The sequence below is a fragment of the Saimiri boliviensis genome, chromosome 21 (genome assembly GCF_048565385.1).
Source record: "Saimiri boliviensis isolate mSaiBol1 chromosome 21, mSaiBol1.pri, whole genome shotgun sequence".
Classification (NCBI taxonomy): Eukaryota; Metazoa; Chordata; class Mammalia; order Primates; family Cebidae; genus Saimiri; species Saimiri boliviensis.
In genome coordinates, this window is record NC_133469.1 from 25,248,535 (window position 1) to 25,273,291 (window position 24,757).

Below are 24,757 nucleotides of genomic sequence, written 5' to 3' on the forward strand. Positions count from 1 at the left end.
GGAGATGCATGAAAGCGGGTGGTCAGGAAAGGTCTCTCTCGGGAGGTGACACTTATGTGAAACCCTAGAGAATAAGAAGCCAGCCATGAAATAAGGCGAGGATAGCTGGCTTTGGGTGACTGGGTGGATGATGGTACTGCTCAGCAGAGTGGGGAGTGGGAGAAGAGGGAGGATTAAAAATTTTGCTTTGACCAGACATGTTAACTTATTTTTATTTATTTATTTATTTTTTAGGCAGAGTCAGTCTTCGCCCAGGCTGGGGTGCAGCAGCCTGATCTTGGCTCACTGCAGCCTCTGCCTCCCCAGTTCAAGGTACTCTGTCTCAGCCTCCAGGGTAGCTGGAATTACAGGTATGTTCCACCACAACTGGTTTTTATTTTTATTTTTATTTTTGTATTTTTGTATTTTTCTTTTTTGTTGTTGTTGTTGTTATTATTATTATTATTATTATTTTTGAGACGGAGTTTCGCTCTTGTTACCCAGGCTGGAGTGCAATGGCGCAATCTCGGCTCACCACAACCTCCGCCTCCTGGGTTCAGGCAATTCTCCTGCCTCAGCCTCCTGAGTAGCTGGGATTACAGGCACACACCACCATGCCCAGCTAATTTTTTGTATTTTTAGCAGAGACGGGGTTTCACCAAGTTCACCAGGATGGTCTCGATCTCTTGACCTCGTGATCCACCCGCCTCGGCCTCCCAAAGTGCTGGGATTACAGGTGAGCCACCGCGCCCGGCTATTATTATTTTTTTAAAGATGGGGTTTCACCATGTTGGCCAGGCTGGTCATCTTGAACTCCTGACCTCAAGTGATCCACCCACCTCAGCCTCCCAAAATGCTAGGATTACAGGCGTGAGCCACCACGCCTAGCTAGATATGTTAAATTTGAGATCAGTGGTTACCCAAGTGGAGATCAGGAGCCTGGAGTGCTGGCAACTTAGTATTGGGAGTCATGGGATACAAGTGGCGTTTAAAATTAGGATTCTAGGGTCGGGCGCAGTAGCTCAGGCCTGTAATCCTAGCACTTTGGGAGGCCAAGGCGGGTGGATCACAAGGTCAGGAGTTCCAGACCAACCTGACCAACATGGTGAAACCCATCTCTACTAAAAATACAAAAATTAGCCATTAGCATGGTGGCGCACACCTGTGATCCCAGCTACTCACGAGGCTGATGCAGGAGAATTGCTTGAACCTGGGAGGCAGAGGTTGCAGTGAGCCGGGATTGCACCACCGCACTCTAGGCTGGGTGACAGAGCAAGACTTCGTCTAAAAAAAAAAAAAAAAAAAAAAAGAATAAAGAAAAATTAGGAGAGGCCGGGCGCGGTGGCTCACATCTGTATTCCCAGCACTTTGGGAGGCCTAGGCGGGCGGATCACGAGGTCAAGAGATCGAGACCATCCTGGCCAACATGGTGAAATCCCATCTCTACTAAAAAATACAAAAATTAGCTGGACGTGGTGGTGCCCGCCTGTAGTCCCAGCTACCAGGGAGGCCGAGGCAGGAGAACTGTTTGAACCCAGGAGGCAGAGATTGCAGTGAGCCGAAACTGTGACACTGTACTCCAGCCTGGTGCCTGGCGACAAAGCAAGACTCCGTCTTTTTTTTTTTTTTTTTTTTTGAAACCGAGTTTCACTCTTGTTACCCAGGCCGGAGTGCAATGGCGCGATCTCGGCTCACTGCAACCTCCGCCTCCCGGGTTCAGGTAATTCTCCTGCCTCAGCCTCCTGAGTAGCTGGGATTACAGGCACGTGCCACCATGCCCAGCTAATTTTTTGTATTTTTAGTAGAGACGGGGTTTCACCATGTTGACCAGGATGGTCTCGATCTCTCGACCTCGTGATCCACCCGCCTCGGCCTCCCAAAGTGCTGGGATTATAGGCTTGAGCCACCGCGCCTGGCCTAAGACTCCGTCTTAAAAAAAAAAAAAAGAAAAAAAAAAAAAAAAAAAAAAGAAAAGAAAGAAAGAAAGAAAGATAAAAAAAAAAAAATTAGGAGCCTAGGCCAGATCATGCAGGGCCTGAGTGTAGACAGGGGCCCAAGGGAAGGATCTAGCAGAAGAGACAGAAGGGATCAGGCAGGGCTTTGGACCTCTAGGCTTGATGAGCCACCTGCTGCCGGGCCTGCGAGGGGCCTGGAGGCGGTGGGGACGCGGTGTGAAGGGAGAATGAGAAGTGAGCGCGTAGACACCGAGAGCAGACATAACTTTGAAGGTGTCTGCCGCGGAGGCGGGAAGGGATGGAGTGGAGGTTCATGGGACTTGAGGCTCCAGGAGGACTTTGGAGAAGACCTGAGTGCTGGCCGGGTGTGGAAGCTGAGGCCTGTAATCCCAGGACTTTTTGGGAGGCCAATATGGGAGGACTACTTGAGCCCAGGGGCTCCAGACGAGCCTGAGCAACATTGTTAAGAGCCTGTCTCTACAAAAAGTTAACACATTAGCCGGGTGTGGCGGTGCGCGCCCATGGCTACTCAGGAGATTGAGGTGCGAGCACCGCTTGAGCCTGGGAGACTAACTCCATAGTGAGCCGTGATTTCGCCACAGCACTCCAACCGGGGCGACAGAGCGAGACCCTGCCTCGAAAATTAATACATAGGGCCGGGCGCGGTGGCTCAAGCCTGTAATCCCAGCACTTTGGGAGGCCGAGGCGGGTGGATCACGAGGTCAAGAGATCGAGACCATCCTGGTCAACATGGTGAAACCCCGTCTCTACTAAAAATACAAAAAATTGGCTGGGCATGGTGGCGCGTGCCTGTAATCCCAGCTACTCGGGAGGCTGAGGCAGGAGAATTGCCTGAACCCAGGAGGCGGAGGTTGCGGTGAGCCGAGATTGTGCCATTGCACTCCAGTCTGGGTAACAAGAGCGAAACTCCGCCTCAAAAAAAAAAAAATTAATACATAAATAAGACTTAGAACTCAATATGGAATGGTCCTGAGCCGTCGCTGGGCGGGTAAAGGAGGCGGTCCAGAGAGAGACCCCTCGAGAAGATGGGGCTTCGAGGCTGAGGAAGGCGCCGGCGGGAGAGAACGCACGTGGGGGGACCCAGCCTCGGCAGCCGACCCTTCCGAGCATGCGCACCAGGCGGTAGCGAACAACAGAGCCCGGCACGCCGGAATTCCGTTTCCGGGGCGGGCCGCGAAACCCGGAAGTGACCACTGAACTCCGCCGCGGCTCCACGGTCTGAGTTCTCAGCGGTTGCTTTTTCTTGCTCGTTAGCCACCGCCGCCGCGCCGCCATGGGGAAGCGACAGCACCAGAAGGACAAGATGTAAGTTGAACCGCAGTGGGGAGCAGGGGCTCGCTCTGCCTCAGTGACCCGTGTGTTTCGCACTGTGCGCCAGTCGCCTTCCCTCTCAGCTAGTCCCGGGAGCCCAGCACAAAGGTTATTTCCTCCCGGAAGCCGTCGCCCTCGCTTCTGGCTGGGTATTGACCCTCGGGCCGCCGCGCTCTCCCGCGGCTCCGATGGCGTCTGCTGCGGGCCCGAGCGCAGTCGGGTCTTCCTTTACTCTGCTTCTGCCGGGACCGCCCCCAGCTGCTCGCGAGCTTTGCCCCTGAGTGAGTAGTCTCCCTCTTCCGTACATCCGGTCTCCCCGTGTTCTGGTTCATGCCCATCAGCCTGCACACATGCTGCAGAGCCTTCCAATTTAAAGCAAACCAGGGTGGGTGCCAGCACGTTGGGAGGCCAAAGCGAGCAGATCACCTGAGGTCAGGAGTTCAAGACCAGCCTGGCCAACATGGTGAAACCCCGTCTCTACTAAAAATACAAAAATTAGCCGGGCGTGGTGACCGGCGTCTGTAATCTTAGCTACTTGGGAGGCTGAGGCAGGCGAATCGCTTGAATCTGGAAGGCGGAGATTGCAGTGAGCCGAGATTGAGCCACTGCGCTCCAGCCTGGACGACAGAGCGAGACTCCTCAGAAATAAATAAAACAATACGATAATGCAACACAGTACAATCCACCCGTGCCCCTTGCCCCAGTTCCCCTCCCACTGCCGCCGTGTTTTCTTTGATTCTCTCGGAACAAGTGAGAGACCCGAGGCTTCATGCTGTTTTCTGAGTCTCTTGAAACCATTTAAGTCAGAGTTTCAACTCGAGAACTCCTCTTGTCAGGTTCCCAGCGACTTCTTGTTGCTAAATCTAGTATTCAGTCCTCATTTTATTGGGCTTCTCAACAGTATGTCACACCGTTGACCACTCCCTCCTTCTGAAGCCCTTCTTTGGTATCTGGGATTTCACATGCTCTTTGTTTTCCAGCGGCCTTTCCTTTCCCAGTCTTCTTTCTGGACCCTCCTCCCTTCTCCCAGACCTCATAGGTTTTTTTCTATAAACATTCCCTGTGGGTAATATAATTTTCCAGTAATCTGTAAGCTGCTTTCCCCAGTCTTTTGTAGTTAGCGGCTTTCTTATTTATTTATTTTTATTTTTATTTTTGATATGGAGTTTCGCTCTTGTTACCCAGGCGGGAGTGCGATGGCGCGATCTCGGCTCACCGCAACCTCTGCCTCCTGGGTTCAGGCAATTCTCCTGCCTCCGCCTCCTGAGTAGCTGGGATTACAGGCACGTGCCACCATGCCCAGCTAATTTTTTGTATTTTTAGTAGAGACAGGGTTTCACCATGTTGACCAGGATGGTCTCGATCTCTTGACCTTGTGATCCACCCGTCTCGGCCTCCCAAGCGGCTTTCTTATTATCTCCACTGGAGGACTAACAGATGTCTCAATAATGTGCCTTAAACAGAACTCTTGATTTTCAGCTCCTGAGCCTGTTCCTCTCTGTAAACTAAAAATCCCAAGTCTCCCCACTGGCTGAACAGACACTCTTGTGGCCAAGAGAACCCCATGAAAACCTTAAAACTGAGTTTCTGGCCTTGATGGGATGGAGGTCAGATGTACCTTGTTATATCTCCCTCCCATTTGCGAGTTGGACACAGCTGATGAGAATTAATGTTGAAGTAGAGATCATAAGATTGACAAAACAGACTCTGCGGCAATAAGACACCAAATTATAAACAGAACCCACAGTCTTGCCAGACGATTTCCCTGCTTAAGTCATCCACTCCTAAACTTAAAGAATAAACTGTATTCTAACTGCCACAGGTTTTTCTTTTTCTGTAGCAGCTAAATAAGCACTGGTTTTCAGATAAGCAATATTAAAACAGTTGTAGTCCGTTAGCAGACATGGACTAACTGAACCCCTGTTCTACCAGTCATAACTGCAGCTTTAGTCCGGGCTCAGTAGGTCAGGCCTGTAATCCCAGCACTTGGGAGGCCGAGGCGGGAAGATCATCTGAGGTTGGGCGTGGGAGACCAGCCTGACCAACATGGAGAAACCTGTCTCTACTAAAAACACAAAAAATTAGCCAGAAGTGGTGGCACATGCCTGTAATCCCAGCTGCTTGGGAGGCTGAGGCAGGAGAATTGCTTGAACCTGGGAGGCAGAGGTTTTAGTGAGCCAAGATTGAGCCATTGCACTCCAGCCTGGTCAACAAGAACGAAAATCTGTTTCAAAAAAAAAAGTAAATAAATAACTGCAGCTGTGATTGGACAAGAGACTGATTTCTGTAACTTTCTCCTGATAAGACAACCGACCATGGACAGGCCCTGGCCAGTTTACAGAGGCTGCTCATTTGCATGCCGTCAGATTTTTAAAAGACCTTTTGATGATAAGGCCTACTTATAATACATTTAAATGTTAAGTCTCCACCTTAAAGAGAACAGGAGTCATAGGTTACATGCATATTTATTTATTATGCATATGTGAGGACCATCTTTATGAATATTCAGAGATCCTTTAACCTGTTGAATACTTTTTTTTTTTTTTTTTTTTTTTTTTGAGACGGAGTTTCGCTCTTGTTACCCAGGCTGGAGTGCAATGGCGCGATCTCGGCTCACCGCAACCTCCGCCTCCTGGGCTCAGGCAATTCTCCTGCCTCAGCCTCCTGAGTAGCTGGGATTACAGGCACGCGCCACCACGCCCAGCTAATTTTTTGTATTTTTAGTAGAGACAGGGTTTCACCATGTTGACCAGGATGGTCTCGATCTCTTGACCTCATGATCCACCTGCCTCGGCCTCCCAAAGTGCTGAGATTACAGGCGTGAGCCACCGCGCCCGGCCCGAATACTTATGATTAACTAACTTCTTCAGCATAAGGCTCTTCCTACTCCAGCCCCGCCTACTTCAAAGTGCCTGTCTCTGGGATTCAGCTGGAGGCCATGCTTCCAGCCTGCGGGATGGCCACTTTAGGCTGTAACCCATTTTAAGAAATAAAGTCTGTTTTCTCACTTTATAGATTATTTATTTATTTATTATTTTTTTGTTTATTTTTGAGACGAAGTCTTACTCTGTCGCCCAGGCTGGAGTGCAGTGACATGATCTTGGCTCACTGCAACCTCCACCTCCCAGGTTCAGGCAGTTCTCCTGCCTCAGCCTCCTGAGTAGCTGGGATTACAGGCACCTGCCACCACACCTAGCTAATTTTTGTATTTTTAGTAGGGACCAGGTTTCACCATGTTGGCCAGGCTGGTCTCGAACTCCTGACCTCGTGAACCACCAGCCTTGGCCTCCTAAAGTGCTGGGATTACAGGCATGAGCCACCGTGCCCAGCCTTTATTTTTTATTTTTTTGAGACAGAGCTTTGCTCTGTCACCAGGCTGGAGTGCAGTGGCACAATCTCAGCTCACTGCAATCTCTGCTTCCTGGGTTCAGGCAATTATCCTGCCTCAGTCTCCTGAGTAGGTGGGACTAGAGGTGCTTGCTGCCATGCCCAACTAATTTTTTGTATTTTTAGTAGAGATGGGGTTTCACCATGTTAGCCAGGATAGGCTCGATCTCCTGTCCTCATGATCTGTCTGCCTCGGTCTCCCAAAGTGCTGGGATTACAGATGTGAGCCACGGTGCCCAGCCAGATTTTTTATTTTTTTAAAGTTAAGATTCCCTATCCTTCATATTTCAGTGGTCACACCATTGCTCAGTTTGCCCGAGTCAGATCTCAGGAAGTTGGCCTTGGTACCTCTTACCACTTCCTGTCCATCAGGAGGTCCTCCTGGTTCATTCTGGAACTCACTGCTTCTCGCATCGTCCACTGCTCCTCTATAGGTGGTGTGTTTTTTTTTTTTGTTTGTGTTTGAGACAGGGTCTCCCTCTGTACCCCAGGTTGGAGCGCAGTGGCGCTCTCACAGCTCACTGCAGCCTTAACCTTCCTTCCTGCCTTAGCCTCCAGAGTAGCGGGGACCACAGGTGCAAACTTTCACACTCGGCTAATTTTCAAATTTTTTGTAGAGACAGATTCTTGCTTTGTTGCCCCAGGTGGTCTTCAACTCCTGGACTCAAGCGATCTTCCGGCCTTGGCCTCCCAGAGTGCTGGGATTATAGGCATGAGCCACTGTGCCTGGCCCCTATGTCTGTTGTGTTTATCACTGTATGCCTGACACATAGGAGGTGTGTTTTTGTTTTTTGAAAAAGAGTCTTGCTTTGTTGCCCAGTCTGGAGTGTAATGGCACAATCTTGGCTCACTGCAGTCTCCACCTCATGGGCTCCAGCAGTTCTCCTGCCTCAGCCTCCTGAGTAGCTGGAATTACAGGCGCCCACCACCACCACACCTGGCTAATTTTTGTATTTTTAGTAGAGACGGGGTTTCACCATGTTGGCCAGGCAATCTCAAACTCCTCCTGACTTCAAGTGATTTGCCTGCCTTGGGCTCCCAAAGTGCTGGAATTACAAGTGTGAGCCACCGTGCCCAGCCCATAGTAGGTGTTTAATAAGCATTTGCTAAATGAGGAAAGATTACTCACTTGCAGTGACTCTGTCCTCTTTATAAAGGTGGTGGTAGTAGCATTATCTTCCTCTCTTTTTCAGGTATATTACCTGTGCTGAATACACTCACTTTTATGGTGGCAAGAAACCAGGTAAGACATGCAGTCTTTCTGTTCTTCCTTGGGGGAGTGGTATTAAGGAACAGTGTCTTCAGGATATAGTGAGCTGTAAAAATAAACAAGAATATGGAAACTATGGTAGACAAATGGGCTGAGGACACAGTTCACAAAAGAAACACATTCAAGAAAGAAGAACAAGCTTCATCTTAGTGGTGATTTTTGTAAAATGTAGATTAAAATATTCCTCAATGCTGGGAGCTAAGTAAAAAAAAAAACAGGCTAGGCACAGTGGCTCACTTCTGTAATCCCAGCACTTTGGGAGGCCGAGGCGGGCAGATCACAAGGTCGAGAGATCGAGACCATCCTGGCCAACATGGTGAAACCCCATCTCTGCTTAAAAAAAAAAAAAAAAAAATTAGCTGTATGTGGTGGCCCATGCGTGCCTGTAGTCCCAGCAACTTGGGAGGCTGAGGCAGGAGAATTGCTTGAACCTGGGAGGCGGAGGTTACAGTGAGCCGAGATCAGGCCACGGCACTCCAGCCTGGCGCCTGGTGACAGAGCGAGACTGTCTCAAATATAAAAATTTAAAAAGAATTACATGTATATTTATTTATTTATTTTATTTTATTTTATTTTTATTTTTATTTTTTTTGAGACAGAGTTTCGCTCTTGTTACTCAGGCTGGAGTGCAATGGCACGGTCTCGGCTCACCGCAACCTCCGCTTCCTGGGTTCAAGCAATTCTCCTGCCTCAGCCTCCTGAGTAGCTGGGATTACAGGCACGCGCCACCATGCCCAGCTAATTTTTTGTATTTTTAGTAGAGACGGGGTTTCACCATGTTGACCAGGATGGTCTCGATCTCTTGACCTCGTGATCCACCTGCCTTGGCCTCCCAAAGTGCTGGGATTACAGGCTTGAGCCACCGCGCCCGGCAAGAATTACATGTATATTTAAATGTTTTTTCTCTATCAAGTTTATAAAGAGTAAAAAGAATGATAATATTTTTAATTATCAAAACTATCAAGACTACAATAAAAAGGGCATTGTCATAATTTTAATGGGAGTTAAAAATCATGAACTTTTCCCTGTATTTTTTTTTATGTACCCCAAGTGTTTTGGTTTATATCTATTAAAAGGTTTTTTAATCCACAGCAATTGCTGTACTCAAAAATTTGCACCGACTTTTTCATAAGTCATAACTGAATTGTTAGTAGGAGCACATAGATGAAATACTTCACAGAGTAAGATTTCTGTTTTTTATTTCGTTTTAAACAGATCTCCCACAAACAAATTTCCGTCGTTTACCTTTTGACCACTGCAGGTAAGAGTTTTGCAAGTTTACTGTTCCTTGTAATTGTTCTCTGATACTGATAGTGAATCTGCCCCCTGAGGATGTAGATGACATGCTATCTGTGACCCCACATGGGTCCTCCCTGAATGGGGAGAAGGAGAACCCACCCGTGATGATGGCTAGTGGGTGTTTTCTGTTTATTGTGTCTATATTTACATGCTGTATCTTTTTTTTCCTTTTCAGTCATCTTGAATACATCCTGTATCTTTTTAGCCTCATTCTTACCTTTCAGGGTGTGTAGACTCTGGTGTTAAGCCTGTTTCATGGTTGGAGAACCATTGTTTAGAAGAGCGAAGTACCTTGCCCAGGTGTGCCATGCAGGAAGTGGTACCTCTGAGTCTTGAACTCAGTCTGACAGTGGGTCCATGCCTTTAATGCTTTACTTTTTTTTTTTTTTTTGAGAGAGAGAGTCTCTTGCTCTGTTGCCTATGCTGGCAGGCAGTGATGTGATCTTGGCTCACTGCAATCTCCACCTCCTGTGTTTGAGCAATTCCCATGCCTCAGCCACCTGAATAGCTGGGATTATAGGCATGTACCACCACACCTGGCTAATTTTTGTATTTTTAGTAAAGATAGGGGTTACACCATATTGGCCAGGCTGGTCTCGAACTCTGACCTCAGGTGATCACCCACCTCGGTCTCCCAAGTGTTGGGACTACAGGCGTGAGCCACCATGCCTGGCCAGTGCTTTGCTCTTGCTCCAGGTTCTCTGCAGTCATAGCAGCAGCATATTAGTGATGAGACCGTGAGGTTCTTTTCTTTTGAGATGGAGTCTCACTCTGTTACCAGGCTGGAGTGCAGTGGCGTGATCTTGGCTCACTGCAACCTCCGTCTCCCAGGTTCAAGTGATTCTCCTGGCCTCAGCCTCCTGAGTAGCTGGGACTACAGGGGTGTGCCACCATGCCCAGCTAATTTTTGTATTTTTAGTAGAGACGGGGTTTCACCGTGTTGGCCCAGATGGTCTTGAGCTCTTGACCTCGTGGTCCTCCTGCCTTGGCCTCCTAAAGTGCTGGCATTACAGGTGTGAGCCACTGTGTCCGGCCTAGGCCTTTTCCCCCTCACCTGTGAGGTTGGGTCACTGGTAGGGCTGAGTAGGGACCCAGGCGCAGAGCTACTCAGATGCTGCTTTGGCCCAAATTGGTATACATATGAACAGAAGGGGGCCTGTTGGAGAAGTGGGCCTAGCCCTGGTGAACCCCAAGATGTTGCTCCTCCCAGGGCGAGGGAGACTGTGGGAATGGACAGATCTGGTGGGCCTCTTAGGCCTGAGTCTTCCCAAACCTGAGCCGTAGTCACATCTGCCCCGGACACCTGTATGTCTACATAGCATCCTCCTTTATGCCTCGAGTTCTGCTTCTGTAGGTCAGGGTGAGCCTTGAGAGTTGACAAGTTCTCCTGGGGATCTGGCACCCCAGTTGAGGCAGGTCAGCCAGACACCATTGCAGCAGGAAAGGGGCCATGGGGACCATGCACCGTATAGCAAGGCCTGGGGGGACCCTCAGGAGGCTCCCCCACATTGGCTGATGGGGTTTTTTTCCCACTCATCAGTGGACAAATGAGGCCCAGGTATCACTGGCTAGGATTTCTGTCCCCAGCCCAGGTTTTGTCGTCAGCCTCATGGGAATGTGGTCTTACTCAGAGTGGGTGTGAATTGAGGTGGCAAAAGTGCTTCCATCCTTGGGTCCAGTTCTTCCAGCAGGTGTCTGAGTTGCATTTTAACTGCCTGGGGTTATGAGTAAAAGTGTGCCTTGAAGATCTGGCCCTTCAGGTCATGTTGGGAGAAAACGCAGAGTCTTGTCACGATGTCAGGAGCTTGCCTGTTGGATCCTGCTCTGGTCCTTCACCAGGGGTGGCACCACCACTATTGCAGTTGGGGGAGAAGGTTGGTGAGAGAGGGAAGTGGCCAGGCTGCCCAGAGAGGGCTCCCTGGGACAGCATCTCAGGAGGTCCCCATGCCAGGCTCAGCCAGCCCACAGCCTGACCCAGGGTGCTGGACAGCTGACCAGGAATGACTCTTCTTTTTCAGTCTCTCTCTGCAGCCTTTTGTCTACCCAGTCTGCACTCCTGATGGCGTCGTCTTTGACTTGCTGTGAGTTTTTCCTTGAATTTTGGTTTAACAAATGTGAGATTCTCAGCATCCATTAAGGAAGGAGATGTTGGGCCAGCTTGGGGGTTTATGGTCTTGGGCAGTGCCAAGTCAGGCAGCACTGAGGTTGCCAGACCCCTGGTCCCAACAGCCTTGGGACCCTTGGGTAGGCCTGTTGGGGACAGAGAGGTAACAGCTAGGGCCTTGGGGACATGGCAGCAGTATGGCCGTGACCCCAAGGCAGGCAGCTCTGGTTGGCAGGTGCTGCTGTCACTGCTTGGAATGGGGTACACTACCCTACACCCTTCCACGTGGGAGTCCTGGTGTTCTAATTGGACACGCCTGTTTTCAAATGGTAATGAACTGCATATTTTTCACTTTATGAAAGCAGAACCATAATTGTGGTGTTTACTTCTTGAGTGCAGTATTTGGAAGCATTATACCCAGTTTTGCATTCCAGCATACACTTCTGTAATTTTTCTGTTTCAGGCTCATTTTCTAAAAATTAAAAACAAAAGTTTTTTTTAAGAGATGTGTCGGTTGGGTGCGGTGACTCATGTCTGTAATCTCAGCACATTGGGAGGCCGAGGTGGGAGGATCACTTGAGGTCAGGAGTTCAAGACCAGCCTTACCAACATAGTGAAACCCTGTCTCTACTAAAAAAAAAAAAAAAAAAAAAAAAAAGGGCCAAGTCAGGAGATCGAGACCATCCTGGCCAACATGGTGAAATCCTGTCTCTACTAAAAATACAAAAAAATTAGCTGGGTATGGTAGCACATGTCTGTAGTCCCAGCTACTTGGGAGGCTGAGGCAGGAGAATTGCTTGAACCTGGGAGACGGAGATTGCAGTGAGCCTAGATTGCACCACTGCACTACAGCCTGGGCAAAAAAAAAAGAAAAATTATAAAAAAAGAAATATAAAACTTAGCTGGGCATGGTGGCATGCGCCTGTAATTCCAGCTACTTGGGAGACTGAAACCAGAGAATCGCTTGAACTGAACCCGGGAGGTGGAGGTTACAGCGAGCTGAGATCGTGTGCCACTGTACTCCAGCCTGGGCAACAGAGCGAGACTCTTTCCGCTGCGACTCCCCCCCACCCAAGAAAAAGAGATATATCTCACTTTGATGCCTAGGCTGGAGTGCAGTGGTGCAGTCATGGCTTACTGCAGCCTCCAACCCCTGGGCTCAAGTGATTGATCCTTTGCCTCAGCCTTCTGAGTAGATGTTGACTATAGGCACACACCATCACGCCCAGCTAATTTATTTATTTATTTTTCATTTTCTTGAGACAGAGTCTTATTCTGTTGCTCAGGCTGGAGTGCAGTGGTGCAAATTCTGCTCATGCAGCCTCCGCTTCCTGGGCTCAAGTGATTCTCCTGCCTCAGCCTCACAAGTAGCTGGGACTACAGGTGCATGCCACCACACCCAGCTAATTTTTGTATTTTTAGTAGAGATGGGGTTTCACCATGTTGGCCAGGATGGTCTCAATCTCCTGACCTCGTGATCAGCCTACCACGGACTCCTAAAATGATGGGATTACAGGCGTGAGCCACCACACCTGGTCTAATTTTTAAAAATGTTTAGTAGAGGCAGGGTCTTGCTATGTTGCCCAGTCCGGTCTTGATCTCCTGGCCTCAAGTGCTCCTCCTGCCTTGGCCTCCCAAAGTGCTGGGATTACAGGCATGAGTCACTGCACTTGGCCTGAAAATGAATTTTTAGGAAATTTCAGCCTAACTTTAGGAAAAGAAAAATTTACCACAGCCCCACTATCCAGGATAACTACTGAAAATACACTAATTTTTTGTGAACTTAATTGTAACATGATTGAAGTAACACTGTAAACATGGTGAAGTGTTAACAAGCAACATTGTGGATCTATCTATTCACTTTGTTATGATGAGAGCTTTTTTCCCTGTGTGATTCTCTGAAAGTATACTTTTTCTTATTTGAGACAGGGTCTCACTGTGTTGCCCAGGCTGGTCTTGAACTCCTGGGCCGCAGTAATCCTTCCACCTCAGCCTCCTAAGTAGCTGAGATTTCAGGCACACACCACCGTGCCTGGCTTGGAAGTGTAATTTTTGATACTAGCCTAGCATTTCATTTTACAGATGTATCAACATTTGTGACACAGAGTGGTGGCTCATGTCTGTAGTCCTAGCACTTTGGGAGGCTGAGCAGGAGCAGCTCTTGAACCCAGGAGTCTGAGACCAGTCTGGGCAACACAGAACCATGCCAGCCATGGGGGTGTGAATCTGTAGTCCCAGCAACTTGGAAGGCTGAGACGGGAGGATCGCTTGAGCCCAGGGATTGGTAGCTTCAGTGAGACATGATCGAAACACTGCACTCCAGCCTGAATGACAAGGTGAAACCTTGTCTCAAAGAAAAAAAACCCCAAACCATTTACTTACTCATTTCATCTGTAGTTTTCTTTGTTTATCTATAACTGCAATGGTAACTCTGAACATATTTTGAAACCCATGTATCCACAAATATCCCCCCACTTCCTGAGACAAGGTGAGGAGTCTTCCTCTCCTAAAGTGAAGCGAGACTCCTTCACAGGCCTCTAACCTGGAATAGCCCTGCAAGACTCTAGTGTTGTTACCAGGTGGCGCCTAAGCACCCTGGTGATGCTTTCTGTTCCTTCTTCCCTTCAGGAACATTGTTCCATGGCTTAAGAAGTACGGGACCAACCCCAGCAATGGAGAGGTAGGTGGCTGTGCAGGAGTTTCAGTGATGGTGGTGAACGCCATCCTCTCGCCTCTCCTGTTCTGGTGGTTTTCATGAACGCAGGAACATGGGAGAGAAGCATTCATGGGGCCCAGTGAGAAGGAACGGTCTTCCCCTCCTCTCCCCACACCCATTCCTTTCCGTAAACGCTTCCTGCCTGTGCACATACGTATATGTGCATATCTTTTCTCAGGCCATAGCCGTGATCCAGTATGACCTCATCTTACTGTATCTGCAGAGACGTTGTATCCAAGTAAGGCCACAGTTGTAGTGAGCATCAGTTTTGGGGGAACATTATTTGGCTTGGTCTTGAAGGAGAGCCCGTGTATTGTACCAGTGACCTTGCCCTTCCTGTTGGAGTTCCTTGCATTTATTCCTCTGCCTTTTTCCTGTGGCCTGGGGCAAGAGCTCAAACTGTGCAAATGAGGTGGAGGGTCAGGACTCCAGCAGGTTCCCTGTGCTGGATCCACTGGGAGGGAGTTCCCTGGACAATATGCCCCTCCCTGCCAGGCCAGTAGGAGAAGCTGGCAGCCCATCTGTGCTGTCTCAGCTCTTCTGACCCTTGTGACTTTCTGGGGGCTGCAGGGTTCTGTGGACTCTTTCTAGATGGAGTTGGTGCTCCTCCAAGGCTTTCCTGCTCTTGAAAACAAGGGAACTTGGCCAGGGGGCTGATTTTGAGTGTCCTTGGACCAGCTGCTAAAGCCTATGGCTTTTCTCTTTCAGATGCTTGGGTAGGGGGCTTGTAGGGGCTTGTGGCCTCACCTCCTTAGGGAGGGCAGTCTTCTTCCTTGGCCTTTGTCACTTAAAGGCTGTATTTCTGTGGCTCATGCCTGTAATCCCAGCACTTTGGGAGGCCGAGGTGGGCAGATCTCAAGGTCAGGACAGGAGATCAAGACCATCCTGGCCAACATGGTGAAACCCCATCTCTACTAAAAGTACAAAAAAATTAGCTGGGCATGGTGGCGCACGCCTATTGTTCTAGCTACTCGGGAGGCTGAAGCAGGAGAATTGCTTGAACCTAGGAGGCGGAGGTTGCGGTGAGCCGAGATCACCCCACTGCTCTCCAGCCTGGGTGACAGTGCAAGACGACTCCGTCTCAAAAAAAAAAAGACTGTTTCTGTGACGTCTGCTGCTGGAGCCACATTGGATTCCAGGGGCTTCCCCCAGGGTCCATGCCCCAGTCTGGAAAGTCATCCTCTGTGTCTCTTCTCAGCAGGAGTCCCTGCTGCCTGCCTATGCCCTGTGTGGCTGGGTGTCTGCCTCAGGGAGCAGCCTGGTGGCGAGGTAGGGTAGGTGGGGTTTTCCTGTCCCCAGCTACCCTCATGGCCTCTGCTGTTGGTGGATGTTGTTTATTCAGTTGCAGCTGGGGTGCATTTTGTTACTTTGGGTGTTTTGTTTCAAAGGTGCTCTTTGGGGTTCCCAAACTTGTTGATTGTGCTGGGCCCCACACCCACAAAACCTGATCTGGCAGTTAGCCACGCTGTGAGGCATCGCCATTTCTTTGTTCTAGGCGTCATATTGGGGTGAGTCTGCAGGGGCGCCCCATGTGTCCTTATCCTGTGCCTGTGCCTCTCCCCTGGCGTGCTCTGGAAGGGGTTTTGCTGTGGGCTTGCTTGGACAGACCTGTGGGCATCAGTAGAGACTTGCTAGCCAAACCTCTGAGAAGAGTCCCTGGGCCAAGGGCTGGTTGGCCCATGTAACTTTTGGGGGCTCAGAAGGAGCCTGTTTTGTGTGTTGGGAGGTCTCTGCTCAGGTCCTATTCCTGAATAGGGACCATGCTGGTCCTCTGCTGGTCTCTTCCTTACCTATAGTGATGTAGAAAGGTGGGGGTAGTTAAATGACAAAGGAAGGAACGAAGGTGGTAGAGGAGCAGATGTGGTCAGTTAGGCTGGCCAGCAGCAGGTAGGACCCATGGAGGGCAGGGATGCTCCTCCTGCATCTCCCCTGGGCCTGGGTAGGCAGAGCTGGGCCCAGCCCACACCAGCTAGCAGCTGCTGCTGGGATGTGGCCCCCAGTGAGGTGCTCCCGAGTGACACATAGCTCTGACAGCCCCGCCCCCGGCAGTTCCTGCCTCTGATTGTCCAGATTTTGTTTTATGGGAAAGTTTGCTGTAGAAGAGCTGAACTGCAGACAAACCGCAGAAACTGAAAACGTGACCCGCCACCAGGAGTGGGGGAAATAAGAAAAAAGAAGAAACAGAAACAGAAAAATAGAGGGTCCCACCGTCCCACCACAACCACTCTTAGCATTGGGGTGCAGTTCTTCCCTTTCTCCCCACTTTTAATGTTTTTTTTTTTCTTAAATATTCATATGACAGAATAATAAGGCAGACCTGTGTGTTGCCCCACTAGCTGAAGAAATACATTCTTTTTTTTCTTTGAGACAGAGACTCACTCTGTTGCCTGACTGGAGGGCAGTGGCGTGATCTCAACTCACTGCAATCTCCGCCTCTTGGGTTCAAGCAATTCTGTCTCAGTCTCCCTGGTAGCTGGGACTTCAGGCACCCGCCACCATGCCCAGCTATGTTTTGTGTATTTACTAGAGACGGGGTTTCACTGTGTTGGCCAAGGTGGTCTCAATCTCTTGACTTTGTCATCTTCCCGCCTTGGCTTCCCAGAGTGCTGGGATTATAGGCATGAGCCACTGCGCCTGGTAAAATATGTTTGTTTTTTAATTTTAGAAGTGGTCTGTGCTCACCATAAAAATGTCCAAACCCTGCAGAACTGTACCACCACCCAGTGGCCTGGTCTTTCAGCTCGGAATCACCCGTGATGGCTCTTCTCAGAGAATGGTGGGGGTGCCACATGAACACAACCACCTGGTGCCATCCTGCAGCCCCCATGAGGTCCTTGCAGGGTCTTGGGGCCTTCCCTTTTGTCCAGAGCTGCCCAGTCGGCTGGTCAGAGACCTTTTCAGCCTGTCTCTGTCTGACCCCAGTATCTCTGTGCATCAGTGACTTATTCATTATCATTAATTATTAACTCTGCTTCTTCCAGAAGCTGGACGGGAGGTCCCTGATCAAGCTGAACTTTGCCAAGAACAGTGAGGGTGAGTGGAACCTTTGGGGCCAACTCTAGGCTTGGCTTGCTGACCCAGGCTCCTGGCTCTCACCAGGTCTCATATGGAGTCAGTCATTCCTTCTGACCAAGCTGGAGACCTGCTTTTAGTCCTCAAAAGGTGTCACAGGATTTCTTCTCAAAGGTTTGTGTGGTTTTAGGCTGGGGATGAGAGGGGGCAGAACCTTGGGTGTTGGGAACTTCCCACAAAGGTGATTGGGCCGTTGTGAGCTGCCTGTGGCCTTCATGGGCACAGTCAGAGCTGGAGGGCATGGGTCCCCACTGGCTGAGGCTGTGGTCTCTTTGCTGTTGGAGGCAGAAGTTGCTCTGCGCTGGGAACCAGGGTGGCAGTTGGGGAGGGGATGTGGAGGGTCTGGAGGGATTGGTTGGGTAGCTCTTGGGCTGGGCATTTCCTCACCACAGCTCATAGGGCCTAGCCCAGCCCAGCCCAGCAGCTCCTGCTTCATGTCCCTTACATACCCTCCACTGCTCTTGTCAGATGCTTGAGTGAGGTGTGCAGCTCACCCCTGCCCAGATGCTGACCTTGTCCTGGGTTCTAGCGCAGGTCCTCTGCCCCTGCAGATCCCATGGTTTAGGGGTTGTCCATGCTCACTGGGTGCATGCATTCCAGGGAGATGCTGTAGCCCGTGAGGCCATGGCCCTTTTGCCCCACTTGTCCGAGCCCAGAGCCTGGTCCCTAGCTGGTGCAGTATTCGCAGGTAAATGAATGGGTGAACTTCAGCATGTCATTGACAAAGGTGGAGGACAGGGAGCTGCACCCTGGTGGCCGAGGGTGGGCTGCCTCCCTGTCTGTGATCAGCAATGTGTGTCTCTCATTCAGCAAATATTTACTGAGTGCCTGCCGTGTGCAGAGAGCACAGCAGGCTGCGTCTTTCCTGAAAGGAGCATGTGTTCTGGTGGGGAAGAACATCAGAGAGCAGCGCAGCAGGGTGTGCCAGAGGCTGCTTCTGTGTGGAGAGCACAGCAAGGAGAGAGCTGCCCTGACACACCGCGGGGAGGGAGAGCCATCAGGGGCTCGAGGGAGCGCAGGGCCGGGCCGACGGCACAGCCAGTGCAAAGACCCGGAGGTGGGCACACGCTTGAGGGTGTCTGTGCCCAGCCAGGAGTCCAGTGTGTCTGGTACAGCATGTGCCAGCGATGGAGCAGGGGATGTGACAGGTTGGGGCGGGGACAGGTGCAGAGCAGTCCTGTGGGCCCTGGGAGCCACAGGAGGCCTTGGGCTTCTGCCCAGGGTGGGAGCTACTGAGGGAGGGATGAGGTCCGGCTTTTTTTTTTTTTTAAACTTTGACATGGCAATTAGCTTCTTTTCTTTTGTTTCCTTTTTTTGGGGAAATGGGGTCTCTGTCATCCAAGCTGGAATGCAGTGGCACAGTCTCAGCTTACTGCAACCTCTGCCACTTGGGCTCAAGAGATCCTCCCACCTCAGCCTCCCAAGTAGCTGGGACTACAGGTACCACCACCGCATCCAGCTAATTTGTGTGTTTTTTCTAGAGACAGGGTTTTACTATGTTGGCCAAGTTTACTTCTGGGTTCAAGCAGTCCACCCACCTCAGCCTCTCAAATAGTGGGATTAGCGGCCGGGCGCGGTGGCTCAAGCCTGTAATCCCAGCACTTTGGGAGGCCGAGACGGGTGGATCACGAGGTCAAGAGATCGAGACCATCCTGGTCAACATGGTGAAACCCCATCTCTACTAAAAATACAAAAAAAATCATCTGGGCATGGTGGTGCGTGCCTGTAATCCCAGCTACTCAGGAGGCTGAGGCAGGAGAATTGCCCAAACCCAGGAGGCGGAGGTTGCAGTGAGCCGAGATCGCGCCATTGCACCCCAGCCTGGGTAACAAGAGCGAAACTGTCTCAAAAAAAGAAAAAAAAATGCTGGATTACCGGCCAGTCTGCTTTGTTTCTTTGTTAATTGGAATTATTCCCTGTGGATGAAAGTGGAGAGAGGAAGTGTGATGTGTCTCCCCTGTGCCCATCACAGACTCCAGCCCCGCCCCAGCTAATTTTTTTAATTCTCATTTTTGTAGAGATGAGGTCTCCCTAAGGGCTCAAGTCTCCACTGGGTGGGGACTTACAGTAGCCAAGAGAGACAGTAGCCAAGGCTTGGGAGGCCAAGGTGGGCAGATGGCTTGAGGTCAGGAGTTTCAGACCCGTCTGACCAGTAGAGACCAGTGAAACCCTGTCTCTACTAAAAATACAAAAATTAGCCATACATGGTGTTGCATGCATGCCTGTAGTCCCAGCTACTTGGGAGTCTGAGGCAGGAGAATCGCTTAAACCCCTGAGGCAAAGGTTGCAGTGATGTGAGATCACACCACTGCACTCCAACCTAGGTGACAGAGCAAGACTCCATCTCAAAACAGGACAAAACAAAACAAAAAAGACAGTAGCTAGGCAAGGGGATGGGCGGTTCTGAAGGAAGATCTAAGCAGGGGGTTGGCAGGGAATGTGGGAGAGAGGTGGAGCCGTCAGGACTGGAGCATGGGTTGTTTCTTGCTGAGGGCCAACTTCAAGAAGCGGAGGAGACTAGCATGGCGGTCAGCAGAGGTGTGCTGGAGAATGTGAGGAAGATGATGCAGGGACTGGGTCTTGCAGGTTGAATAGGAGTTTCCTAATGGCATGGAGGGGCTTGAGGGGCTAAGCAGCTGTCCCCTTGGTTCCCTGCTCTGGCAGTTGACAGGGTTCCACCTCCTCCCATCGCTGACTTTGGCTGCGTTCTGTCTTGTCCTGTCCTGGCCCCCAGCACCCACAGAGGTGACTGGCCTCCCCATGTGTGCCTTCTCTCTAGGGAAGTACCACTGCCCAGTGTTGTTCACCGTGTTCACCAATAACACCCACATTGTGGCTGTGAGGACAACCGGCAATGTCTACGCCTACGAGGTGTGTCCTTGCTCCCTGGCCTGGTGACTGTGGTGGGGAGATCTCTGCTATGTGTTCCCAGGATATATCAGCTGTGCTGTGCTGTGGGCATGGCCCGTCTTTGTGAGGTTTACAGTCACAGCCACAGGCACGGGCCTCTGCCAAAGCTCTGGCATGGCAGCCTCCCCGATTTCAGGCAGGTCAAGAATAGGGTTGGGGGAGGTACATCCTTTAGAATCAGGCAGTCCTGGCTGGCGACCAGAGACCCTTATCCCGCAGGGGGTCCTTCCACACCTTCAGCAAAGCCCAGGTGCTGGGAAGGCACCGTGCTCTGAGGACGGTGTGAGAGGAGTGCTGGCCCTGGCTCTGGATGGAGCCAGTTGTCCCTGGGAGGGAGCCGTCCCCTGGAGGAGTTCCGGTTGGGAGTGGGTGTAGGAAGAGAGGAGGCAGCCATGTTCACGCGCGGGTCCTCCTCTCAGGGGTGAGGCGGGACAGGCCCTACAGGGCAGGAAAGCCGACCTTTGTGCCATTTTTAATCTTGTACCAGGACATTGGTGGGGTGTAGTTGGCCCTCGCTGCTCCAGGGACCTTAGGGGCTACTTCTTGCCAGAAGCCTGCACAGACTGGCATGGTCGGTCCTCATTAGTGGATCGAGGACTCTGCTAGACTGTGCCCCAGGAGCGCAGGCATCTCATGTGCACAGCCCCTGCCCACGGGCCTGGCACCATGCCCGTGCATGGGAGGTAGTCGGTGAAGGCTGCGGTGAGTGGGTCGGTGGCTCACCCAGCCACTTTGCTGATCAATATGCAGACAAGAGCTTCCTGCAGGAAGGTTGCTGCAAGGCTGAACTGGCACATCGTCTGATGCCCAGCCAGCTCCACCTTTGTGGGGCCACTGCTTTCAGCCAGTGGGTGTACACTGCTGTCTCTCTCGTTCCTCACCTCTCAAATGGTGCCATGGTGCCAGTTCCAGGCCTCCCTGCTTGCAGGCTCCTGTGCCAAGGCTTGGGGCAGGCATCGTAACACCACTTCTTCCTGGCTGTAGGCAGTGGAACAGCTAAATATCAAGGCCAAGAATTTCCGGGACCTGCTGAGCGATGAGCCCTTCTCCCGGCAGGACATCATCACCCTCCAGGTGAGTGTCCCCTGCCCGCCTGCCCCAGCTGCCTTCAGTGTCCGCAGCCAGCCCAGGCCTCTGCAGGGGCTGCCTCCTCAGCCTGGCATTCACATCTCCTCCCTGATCCCTGACCCCCATGTCAGATATCTGCCCCTCATATCTGTCCCCAAAGCCACCTGAGGCATCTGAGTGGCCATTCTGCTGGCCCAGTTCTGCTCCAGTGCCTTGAGGGCTTGAACTGTGGTGAGCTCTGGGCCTCGGTGTCTGGCACAGACCTCCCTGCAGATGTCAGAGAACCCCAAGTGAATTAATGAAAAACACAACTTAGAAAAAAGCAGGCGATGGCTGGAGCACGGCCTGGGGCAGCCTGCTCAGTCAGTCACCTCTGTGGCTTGTCCCATTCTAACCAGACGTCAGCCCCACGGCTGCCCATGTTCTCATCCAGTAGCTTCCTAACAGCGACCAACAGCTTGTTAGAGTGTGCCTGGAGGAAGGTCGCAGCTTGGCCAGCACCTATCGAGGCTGTGCCCCATCCCTGCTCCTGCTTGCTGCCCTGCCTGGGACAGACCACCATCCTCCCCCATGCCCTGCTTGACTCCCCCCACCTCTGACACCTGCCCGTCTTTTGCTACATGTGGCTGCCATTTGGCTGCAGGCTGGGTTCACTCTTCTGGGTGTTCTGTCTTTGCTACAGGATCCCACCAACCTGGACAAGTTCAATGTCTCTAACTTCTATCATGTTAAGAATAACATGAAAATAATAGACCCAGGTATGTACAACCAGGGGCTGGGCTAGGTGAGGAGGAGTTTGGGGGAAATTGGGACAGTGTTCCCTGGGCAAAGCCCCCGGCTTCCTGGGGGTCAGGGCTTTCAGCCCAGATAAACCCTGCATTTTCTAAGCCACTGTTGAGAGAATCCGAGTCAACTGCAGCCTCAGAAACGACATGTGGGGTAGACTTGCTGCCCTGCCAGGATGCCTGCTGAGGGTCCCCTGCTTTCTGCACTGTCTGGTGCCTCCAGTGGGCAGGTGGTGGGGTGACAGGGACCTCCTGTTTTCCTAGCCACTGGTGGCTGTCCTGTAGCCTCGGAGGAGCCAGCAGGACTCATGCTCAGAGGTCACTTGGCCTGGTGCTGCAGAGCAGTGGCCTGGGTATTTGATGAGAGTCGTGTGAACTGGGTTTTAGGGAGGCTGAGCACATGACTGGGGGAGATTGACTCAGAAGAGTCTGAGGCCAGGGTTTGGGGCTGGGCTGGGCCTGCGTTCTCCAGACAGGAGTGCCTGACCCTCTCCACAGAGCGGGCTGCTGTCCAAGGCCCAGTAGGCAAGAGGCACCTTCTTGAGAGGGCAAGAACGGGGCATTTCACATCTGAAAAGACCCACAAACACTTCTTTTGTTTTAATTAAAAAATAACTTTTTTGCCGGGCGCGGTGGCTCAAGCCTGTAATCCCAGCACTTTGGGAGGCCGAGGCGGGTGGATCACGAGGTCAACAGATCGAGACCATCCTGGTCAACACGGTGAAACCCCGTCTCTACTAAAAATACAAAAAATTAGCTGGGCATGGTGGCGCGTGCCTATAATCCCAGCTACTCAGGAGGCTGAAGCAGGAGAATTGCCTGAACTCAGGAGGCGGAGGTTGCGGTGAGCCGAGATCGCACCATTGCACTCCAGCCTGGGTAACAAGAGCGAAACTCCATCTCAAAAAAAAAAAAAAAAAAAAAAAAAAAATTTTTTTTTTTTTTTTTCAGACAGTCTTGCTCTGTCGCCCAAGCTGGAGTGCAGTGGTGCAATCTTGGCTCACTGCAACCTCTGCCTCCCTGGTTCAAATGATTCTCCTGCCTTACCTTCCCAAGAAGCTGGGACTAAAGGCAGGTGCCACCAGACCTGGCTCTTTTTTTGTATTTTTAGCAGAGACAGGGTTTCACCATGTTAGCCAGGCTAGTTTAGATCTCCTGACGGTGATCTGCCTGCCTCAACCTCCCAAAGTGTTGGGAATACTGGTGTGAGCCACTGCGCCTGGCCCCAAAATGTCTTTTAAAATTACAGAAGCAGGCCGGGCTCGGTGGCTCAAGCCTGTAATCCCAGCACTTTGGGAGGCCGAGGCGGGTGGATCACAAGGTCAAGAGATCGAGACCATCCCGGTCAACATGGTGAAACCCCGTCTCTACTAAAAATACAAAAAAATTAGCTGGGCATGGTGGTGTGTGCCTGTAATCCCAGCTACTCAGGAGGCTGAGGCAGGAGAATTGCCTGAACCCAGGAGGCGGAGGTTGTGGTGAGCCGAGATCGCGCCATTGCACTCCAGCCTGGGTAACAAGAGCGAAACTCCGTCTCAAAAAAAAAAAAAAAAAAAAAATTTACAGAAGCAAAGCAGGTGGGTGCTATGGCTCACGCCTGTAATCCCAGCACTTTGGGAGGCCAAAGCAGGTGGATCGCTTGAGTTCAAGATTTTGAGACCAGCCTGGGCAACATGGGGAAACTCTTGTCTCTACAAAAAATAGAAAAATTAGCTGGTTGTGGTTGGCACAGGCCTGTAGCCTCAGCTACTCGGGGGGCTGAGGCAGGGGAGTCACTTGAGCCCAGGAGGTGGAGGCTGCAGTGAGCTGAAATCTTGTAACTGCATATCCAGCCTGGGCGACAGAGCCACACCCTGTCTCAAAAAAACAAAGAAAAGCATGTACTCTTAAAAATATTAGAATATATAGATAAATATAAAAAGGAAACTTCAAATCAGCCTCAAGTACATTCTGAGACTCTTGTGAACTGCGTGGGGTTCAGGCCTGTATCTAGTACCTTGGCATTCTGTGGCTGACAGTGGCACGGGGCCCATGCTGTGGCTGGTGAGCCCTGGCCTGTTCTGGATCTGTGTCCCCAGCACATGCGTGTGGGGAGGCTGCTGGGGGCCTGGCTGCTCAGGGCCATGCTACTGTTTTGTAGATGAGGAGAAGGCCAAACAGGACCCATCTTATTATCTGAAAAACACAAATGCTGAGACCCGAGAGACCCTGCAGGAGCTCTATAAGGAATTCAAAGGGGATGAGATTCTGGCAGCCACCATGAAGGTCCCGGAGAAGAAGAAAGTGGACAAGCTGAATGCTGTGAGTGGCACAGGGCACTCGGCCAAGCCCTTTTCTCCCTGCTCGTCTCATTGCCTCTTGGAGTGGTCCTGGGAACGGGGCTTATGGGGCCCTGGGGTAAATGGCAGGGAGGCAGCCAGGATCCTCCCAGAGCTGTGGTACCACTGATGGCACTGAGTGTACAGTCCTGGGGCTGCCTCAAGGAGGGTTGAATCTGAGAAGGCGGCCGGGGAGCGGCTGACGTCCATACTGGGCATTGAAGAACCAAGGGGTGTGTGGGGGCACACAGGAGAGAAGCCCCTGCCACAGAAGGTCTGCCTTGTGCTGTGGTCCCAGTCTGAGCTCAGCAGCCAGAGCAGGCACGTTGAGTGGACACATGGTTCTGTGGAGGCTGGGAGGGCAGGGCCCAATGTGCACTGGGGCCCAAAGCCATGCCAGGGACAGTTGGGGCATTTCAGGGACTGCTGCAGTCCTGAGGGGGACAGCATGCCTGGGACCTCACAGTGCTGCCTGGATGGGGCTGTCGTGTTCGCTTCTTGCTTCTGTTTAGGCAGAGCGTGGGTATCTGGAGCTGGCGAGTGCAGAGACATGGGCAGGTGG

The 24,757-nt window shown here is 51.3% G+C and overlaps 1 protein-coding gene across 4 annotated transcripts in view; it reads left to right on the forward strand.

Annotated features, from left to right (window-relative positions):
- Nucleotides 1–3,107: 3,107 nt before the first annotated feature.
- The window catches only part of PPIL2 (peptidylprolyl isomerase like 2), a 39,178-nt gene continuing 17,528 nt past the window's right edge, over nucleotides 3,108–24,757 (forward strand). For 2 of the 4 annotated variants that reach the window (XR_743759.3, XM_010330462.2), the window contains exons 1-10: nucleotides 3,108–3,260; nucleotides 7,847–7,896; nucleotides 9,139–9,184; nucleotides 11,241–11,303; nucleotides 13,955–14,006; nucleotides 17,024–17,075; nucleotides 19,894–19,985; nucleotides 21,009–21,098; nucleotides 21,775–21,850; nucleotides 24,018–24,178. Coding sequence is in view for 3 of the 4 variants with exons in the window: in XM_010330462.2 (XP_010328764.1) it covers nucleotides 3,229–3,260; nucleotides 7,847–7,896; nucleotides 9,139–9,184; nucleotides 11,241–11,303; nucleotides 13,955–14,006; nucleotides 17,024–17,075; nucleotides 19,894–19,985; nucleotides 21,009–21,098; nucleotides 21,775–21,850; nucleotides 24,018–24,178 (714 nt within the window). In the remaining variant the exon portion in view is untranslated. The other 2 variants (XM_010330464.2, XM_010330463.2) reach the window with 2 other exon arrangements.